The sequence below is a fragment of the Telopea speciosissima genome, chromosome 2 (assembly GCF_018873765.1).
Source record: "Telopea speciosissima isolate NSW1024214 ecotype Mountain lineage chromosome 2, Tspe_v1, whole genome shotgun sequence".
In the NCBI taxonomy this organism is placed as follows: Eukaryota; Viridiplantae; Streptophyta; class Magnoliopsida; order Proteales; family Proteaceae; genus Telopea; species Telopea speciosissima.
This window is the reverse complement of record NC_057917.1, coordinates 53543190-53551814: the sequence shown is the minus strand read 5'-3', so window position 1 is coordinate 53551814 and position 8625 is coordinate 53543190. Positions and strand designations below refer to the sequence as shown.

Here is an 8625-nt window from a genome sequence, read left to right as displayed (position 1 = left end):
AGGGCAACCAGATCATCACAATCCCAACCACAATTGAGGATTATCATATATTAACAACTTCTCCAACGAGCTAGGGCCAAAGAGTAGGAGAAACCCCAGTCAGAAACAACAGAAGGATGGAATGAAGGAGAAGATTCAGGAGCAGAAGTAAAGAATCAGATGGAAAAGGAGAGAGGATAAAACTTCCTTATAAAGCGGAAGAGTCTGGAAGAAGAAAGACCGGCATCCCGAGGAGCAAAATTGATAAGATATTGGAACAAAATTAGACCCTAAGTAATTGCTAAAGTCTCAAAAAGAACCTAAAACCTTACCTAATAAATTTAAAAATAAAAGAAAAAGGACTCAACTGATCAAACAGAGCTAGCCAAAGCTGGAGTTTGACCACTGCGCCAAATTCACTATACAGCAAATTTCTCTATACAAAAGGATCTCCCGAATACAGCATTACAACAACCTACACATCCAACAAAACAGTGCAGTGGGGAGCTATGTAATGTGATCATTAATCAAGTTGTAACTAATATAATATTTCTTTAGAAAAAACAAAAAGAACAAGATTAAACAGTTCCTACAAACTTCAAACAATTCTGTCCAAGTTTTAAAGTGCTTTTGATCAACTGCCAAGCAACTGACAATAGGCAGTTCCCCACCCACCCCAAGCACCTCAAGTAGAGAGATTCATTAAAACCACTGACCAGTCTAACTAGAAACAGAGTTCATCATCCAAGAGGAAAGGGCCCCTCCCCAGAAAGGATTACAACTTAGAGGCCTACCATAAGAAACACTAATCAACAGTCTTGAGTGGCAGTTCAACTGGTCTACATTCCTCAAGTTTTAAAACCTGCTGTCTACGAGCCTCTTTGGGTTTAAATAGCCATGTGGATGACATCCAAGCATGGCCTATATCTGTAGATTGTAGATCCAACCAATACAAACCACTAGAGATACAATGCCCAATGGTCTCCCAATCAGATAAAAAACCAGATTACATCTTACTCCATCCCTCAAACTTCTAGTGCTTTTATAGGAATGGAAATAGATTGCATTTGGAACAGAATCAACAAGCGACAAAGGTTCAAGTGGCACCTCCAAGGATTAGAAAAGAGAGTAGAAATAAGAATTCCTGGGAAGTGGTGGAAACCTAGACAGATGAGGAAATCTAGAAAGATGAGAAATTGAAAGAAACTGTGCCAGAGTGTATATTAATGATTCTGGGGTTAAACAGAAAAGTAAGAAAATGGAGGAGACAGAATTTACCTGGATATCTAGCAGAGATATCCTCAAGACCATGTGCCTGAGAGAATTCCATATCTCAATGCTTGACCATCAACAATAGTGACAGAAACCTGAAGACCTCTCCTTACTTTTACAGCAACGAATTACCCCGAGGGTTTCTTATTATACTTGTGTTGAATCAATTAAGTATTGAATATGTAGTAGTAGATCCATAACGAAAAATTTCGGCTCACTCTAAAAGAAATGAAACAAAAGATACGGCAGATCTAAAGACAATTGTGTTATAATGTCTAGTAATTGCTAGATGCAGAGGTGCACGACAGATTAATACATATGTCATCAGATATCCCATGTAAAGGCAGTCATCATAGGCTACTTGGATCTCTTACTCCAAACCGTAATAGTAAGAACAAACTTCGGCGGAGCCCCACTCTGATCAGCTAGCTAACCAAGTGAAGCAAAAAAACAAGCAACCAAGTTGAACCTCCTCATCAAATTGCAAGTTTCTCCAACACATCAATGACAAATATCCCTTAACACCTCATATCCATTAAGTAATCCTAAAAGAAGATTTGCTCTACATAGATAAAATAATCCCTCCAGGAAAAAAAAGTAGTACAATACTATAGTAAGCGGGGAACAGATGATATCCCCTTAATTTGAAGAAAATAAATAAAATCAAGCACCCACACCTTCTTGACCAAAGAAAGAAAGAGAAGTTTCATTACAGGCTTCTGAAGTGTTATTGTCTATTTGTACATAGTACAGAAAATTCCTACGAAGATTTCAGTTACTCAATTTCATTTTAAAAAAAAAATTCCCTATTTAGATTTATATTTTGTAAAAACATAATCGTACATAAAGTTGATCAAATAGATATGGGATGTAAAGTTTCTCTAAGTAAATAACTTCAATATGAGCGAGACAGGCATAGACAGAATCACCCATCCGATTTTCTTTTCTTTGAGTTAAATTATTGTGATCTATGTTCCCATCCTACCGGGATCGCAAATAGATTAGATTCGCAGAGAGGAGATAGGAAAGAAAAGAACTAAATATCTCCCAGAGGTTCACTAATTATTTGACTGGTTGGCAGGTCTCTTTGTATGTGTTGTCCTGAGAGAGGACTCAATGATACAAGCTTAAAGTGCCTAGAGTGTAAAGAGAGTGTTGGAAAGCCGCTGATAGAATAATTAAGTGCTTTTTACATGACTATCAAAAGAAATCGGAATGGAATTGGTATCTACTCACAATGATAGCCTCAGGTGATCAAAATTAAAGCATCTCCACACTTTCAAGGGTGTGAAAGATGATATCTAAACTTGCCGAGCATTAACCTTTGAACTCAATTCCCTCACTTGGTTCCTGAGACGCTCTGGGTTGCAGACAAAGTCAACAAAGACCTGCCTCTCCCGCCCCACCTCATGCGGATGATGTTTTATTATCTCAGCTTTTTCACGATGCTCACGTGTCACTTCTTCAACAGCCGCAGATAGTTGTGTGTTAATATTTTCCATTTCTACAAGTTCTCTCATTAACGGCCAAGCTGTCAAAATTGGCTGTGCAGTAGTTGAGAATGCAAAAACTAGCTGCTGCAAACTTTGAATATGAGTGCACAGGTCAATGATACATTTATTTCTGTCCTCTGGAAGGGAATTTTCAAGCTCAGACTGGAGGGTCACCAAGTCTGAATGAAGACTAGATATCTGCTGAACAATACCTGGCGCAGATACATATGTTGATAAACCACCTTGAGCCCTTGAAAGAATACTTACAAGATCTCTCACACCATGCAAAAAAGTATCCTGATCATTGACAGCTCCCCGTTCATGTTCTTCAGATGCAGCTTGAATCAGTAATTGGCAACAGCTGGTTCGGCTGTTGGTTGCTGACAGGTACCCATGCAGTTCTGATTCAATAACTTTAAGTAATGAATATGCACTCAGCATGGTCTTCTGCTGCAGTTGGCAAGCTATTTTTAGAAACTGGTTCCCAGCAAGCTGATTAATTAAATGTTGTATGAAAACCTTTTGCCGACCAGTATAGGCTTCCTGGTGGATAACCTTTAACTCATAATCACCTTGCGAAATATATGCTTCTTGAAGTCGAGCAAGCTCCCAACATCGATCTGGAATAGTCTCAGACAATAAATTCAGTTTCTGGTATAGATTCGAGAGCTCCCTTGTCAAATCAGAATGTCGTCTCCTAAGAGAATGAAGATCAACATGAATGTGCGCTTCATCCAGTGCTATTTGGGATTTAATTACTGCAAGAATAGCTTGCTGTTTAGCATTCTCAACTTGAGCTTCTACCCAATGTCTTTCACTTGTTCCAAATACGGTACGAAGCCTTTGCAACTCAGCTCCATGTTGATGACAAGATTTTTCTGAATTTTGTACTCCACTATCTGAAAATTCCTCAAGACTCAACCATGAAGATTTTGCTTTGCCATCTTTGGCCACTAATTGGAAAGGACCAGTTTCAAACTGCTTCACAAACCATTGGTTCAGCTCCTTTGAACATGAAGAATCTTGCAGCAAGAATGAACTAAAATCTGAATAAGCCAAGTAAATGCTATCCTCGTCCCCTGAAAGATAGTGAGACAACTCCTGTGCAGTAGAAATAATCATTCCAAGCAACGCATTCATCTCTAAATTTCTTGCTGAAAGCCCATCATCAATTACAGCAAGTTTTCCATTGACTGTGGATGTTGCGGTCACCCGTGATCTTCTTCCTTGGATCAAAGGTGAAGCATGGCCAGTAAGCAAATCATATTGGCATTGTAGGTTCTTTAGCTGTTTCTGCAAATCTAGAGCCTCAGTTTTGTATGCCAAAGTTGCATCTTGGATATCTTTCAATCCTTCTTCAGCACCAAAAACTGTGTCCTGGTCATCCCTCCTACTTGAAAAGGGTAAAATGCTATCATAAGCACAATCCAAGTCATCCCCCTCTAATAACTTCCCTTCTTTTAGAAACTGTTCATACTGAGAGACATCAGTACCAGAGAGAACATTTGTGGGACGAAGACTAGAGCAGATCCACTCAAGGAGGGGATGAGCCTCCTCATACTGGAAAGGCCATTCAAAGCTGTCAGGATCTGACACCTCACGCCCTTCGTAGCCCAGTTCACCCAAAAGACTACACAGTCTTGATCCGTTCATTGTTGCTGAGGTTTTAGCTTTAGAAGGAAGGAAGAGAAAAGCTCAAATAGAACCTGAATTGTAACATGTTTTATATTCAAGAGTTTAGCATTTTCTACTGCTGCTGCAATGCACTTTTCATCATTCAGCTACCTATTTCCTGCAATTAGAGAACAAAACGACATATGGTAAAGCTTTTCCCTTTTTTTGAAGCTCTTCTTCAACATGAAAAAGAGAGGTTCTTTCTTTTCCTCAAACAAAAGGTACAATATTTGCGATTAAAACATAGACATTTAAGCTGCTTTGAACAATTAAAATTTGATGTTAAACATTTAAAAACTAAGTCAAATATTCAGATTTCCCATGTTGGCAGATTGAAGCCAAAGAACAAGCAATAGGGGATGTTTAAATACACTTTGAAACTTAAATAGAACTCATAAATACAACAATTCCCCCACAAGTTTCAAAATGTTGGTAAAACCCTGAGCGATATGTTAGCACATAAGAGCTAGTAGGACGCATCGTTGCATATGTATTTTGGACTTGAATCTACACTAGGTGTGATTGACTATGCTACAAAGTACGGGTAAAGTCATACTTCCTCAACCTTTCCTCATCAATGTAACCGACCTAGCCCACCAGCCACATCCTACTAGTCAACCCTCGCAACATCCTTTTTTATGTATGGACATTTTCTCACTGGCCTTGTCCCCATCTCAATTTCATGGATGTTTAGAAAGTTCGCCCTTAAAACTTTCACCAATAAGTAGCCTCACCTCCTACACCTACTTAGGTTAGCCATAGTGTGCACCATAGTTAACACACCCCCACATGTCATGATTATTTGGCTGATTAAGAGTTTATAACTCACCCACCTTTCATTGTGGCGGTACTACTTCCCTATCTAACCAGAACGAGCAAGTTATAGTAGTACTTAAACAAGCCATCCAGTGACTTCATTTTTACCCTTGAACCTAATTCCAGGGTTTTCCTATCGCATAGGTTAGATGCCCATCACATGACTTATGTCACATGCCTTAAGCTTATACCTTTAGATGATTCATGAATAATCTTTGTAGGCAAAGGCTCTGTGAGCATATCCGCCAAATTTCTTTCTGACCTCAAAAAGTCAATAGTTATTATTCCTTCACTTATATACTGCCTTGCAAGATTATGCCTTAGACAGATGTGTCTCCTTTTCCCATTGCATACTTTGCTTCTTTTTTTTTCTTTAGTAGTAGCATCCTGACTATCACAATGTAGCGATTTGGAAACCACAGACTTTGGCCACAATGAAATATCACACATCAAGTTTCTTAGCCATTCAGTTTCAGTATCGGCTTTTTCTAGAGCCAAAAATTCTGCGTCCATGGTGGATCCTGTTCCACATCTTTGTTTAATTGATTTCCAAGAAATGGCTCCACCCCCTAATGTGAATACATACCCACTAGTGGCCAATGATTCATTAGTGTCCAAAATAAAATTTGCATCGCAGCAGCCTTCTAGTGCAGTCGGGTTTCCACTATGATGCAAAGCATAATTCATAATGTCCTTCAAATATCTACACAAACTTACCAAAGCTTGCCAATGATCTCTACTAGAATAATGTGTGTTGGCTTAATTTTCCAACTAGCAAGTGCTATATTAGGTCGTGCATAGTTGTCTGGCGTGCCGGCCCGCGAGAAGGTATTAGTCTCTTTGATTTCTTCTTCTGATTTCTTCTTCGTCTTTCCTCTTCGATTTCTTCTTCTTGTCTTGATTTCTTCTTCCCTCTTGATTTCTTCTTTCCCTCTTGATTTCTTTCGATTTCTTCTTTCCCTCTTGATTTCTGAATTTTCTTCAAAACTTGAGAAATAATAGATAAAACATGGCTTGATACATCTATTAAAACATTAAAATAGAAAAAAAAAATAAAACATGGTTGCTCGCGTGTCGATATATCACGTGACACCCCCGATATGATGCGGAAACTATGGTCGTGCACCAATAATACTCATTTTGGGAGATAGGTTCACCATGGTCCTTTGTAAATAGCCTCCAACCAACCTCCAAAAGTGTTTTAATCATTGGGTAGTCAAAGTAACCATACTATTTAAGGAAGTTTTCAACATAGTGAACCTGAGAGAGCATAATTTCATTTCCTTTCCTGATGATCTTGATGCCAAGAATTACACCAGCCTCTCCCATTTCCTTTGTATCAAAGTTCGACATCAGGCAACTTTAGTGGATTTCACCAATGTCTAGAATAGTTCCCATTATTAACATATCTTCTACATAGTATGATGAATACACCTTTAACAATATTGAACTTACTATACACACCTATCGGTATCGTTTATAAGGAAACCATTTGATATTGTTGAAATAGGCTACTTACCCGATTGGGGTAATTAGTCTTAGTCAGATTATGTTTCTCTTTCTTTTGTTTTTCTCTTTTTTATTGTTTTTCCCTCAGCCGATTCCTATTTTCGTATTCCTAGTTGTATTAGGAATTCCTAATAGGATTAGGACTGAGGCAGCATTCCTATTTTTACTTTGATTAGTTGTAATTCAATTCAATATAAATAAAGGGCCTGGGTGATCGATTTTGATCATTCAAGCATTCAGTTCATAGGGCTGTTAACATGGTATCAGAGCCAACTCTGATCTAAGAGCAGCCTTTCTCAGTTTTCTGGTTTTCTGGTTCTTCCCCCTCTCTCTTTTCTCAGGTTTTCTGGTTATTCCCTCTCTCGGTTTCAGTTTTTTTTCTTCTCCACCACTCTCGGCCTCTTTCTCTCCATCAGGGCAGCAACTATGAGGTGATCTAATGCAAGTTTAGCTGCTACCCTCAATGTCACCTCATTAAAGATCGAAGAAATAGTGGTGTGACCTAAATCGGCCAGCAGGTTTCCTCCATCCTTGGAGATCGAGCTATCCTTTCAACTGAAGTTTGATTTATGCTTTTGTGGAGATTGGTTCCTGCTCTTATTGGTCTACACCATTCCTTGTTTGAAGACTGCAGATCTGGATCAAAACCAAATTCTGATTCAAACCTGCAATTTTTTCTGCAATTAGTTTTTTCCTAAATTTTGACAAATTTAGGGCTTTTTATTGGCTCATCAGAAGGAGCTAATTTTTGGAGGATAGCTTCCCTACTATTAGAGGGAAACTCGACCTAAGTTTCAGCCCATTCTGACGGTTAAAAATTCTGCAATCTCAAAACCCATCTTTCACACTCGATTCAAGTTTTTTGAAGAACTGGTTTTTTTCTGCCTGGCTGAATTATGGGTGACTCAGAGATGACTACTGCTACTTCTGGAGGAGATGGTCATATTAGGAATGACTTTCTTCCCTATGCTGCTGCCATTAAACTTGATGGTACGAATTACTTAATTTGGGCCAGATCATTATCCTTGACCGTGGCTAGTAGGGGACTTACTGGCACCACCAAACAATCTACTGAAGATGGTGCTGCCCATACTAAATGGGCTGCCAATGATGCTATGGTGATGTCGTTTGTTTTGAATTCTATAACCACTGACCTTTCCAGTCAATATCTCCTCCTTGACACTGCTACTCAAATATGGACTGCTGTACAGGAAACTTATGGTCGATCAGGAAGTGGTGCTCAAGTTTATGAAATCAGGAAGACACTCCAAAATACTACTCAGAAGGAGATGTCTGTCACTAAATACTATGCTGCTCTCAAGTGTTTATGGCAGCAATTCGATCATTATGCTCGGTTTCAACCTACTACTACTACTAACATTACTGCTTATCATTCTTATATTGATCAGTTTCGGGTTTATGATTTCCTGGCTGGCCTTAATGAAGATTATGACCCTATTCGGGTGCAAATCCTTGGTAGGGTTCCTTTTCCCACTTTAGAGGAGACTTTTTCATGTTCACAGTGAAGAGACACGAAGGGCTGCCATGATGATTACTCCCAAAGTTGAGAGATCAGCCTTACAGACAGCTGGCTCCACCCCTATTACTTCTTCTGACAGTGTTGCTGCTACTACTACTACCAAAGAGCCTATGAAGTGTGAGCATTGTCACAAACCATATCACACTAAGGCTTAGTGTTGGAAATTACATGGGAAGCCTGCTGATTTTAAGGCCAAACGTGGTCGTGCTAAGTCTAAAAACAAAGCCAATTACACTGAAAGTGTAGCTCCAACTCCCACTGCTGACATCGGTTTCTCCCAGGAAGAACTCCAGGCTCTACGTCATATGTTGAAAACATCCGCTGCCTCCACTACGTCTGCTG

The 8625-nt window shown here is 39.2% G+C and overlaps 1 protein-coding gene across 1 annotated transcript; it reads right to left on the bottom strand.

Moving 5' to 3' along the window:
• Positions 1-2413: 2413 nt before the first annotated feature.
• Positions 2414-4397, bottom strand: LOC122652551 (AUGMIN subunit 3-like). Its single transcript, XM_043846328.1, has one exon. The coding sequence runs from the start codon at positions 4395-4397 to the stop codon at positions 2553-2555; it is 1845 nt and encodes a 614-aa protein (XP_043702263.1). The 3' UTR covers positions 2414-2552.
• Positions 4398-8625: the final 4228 nt, after the last annotated feature.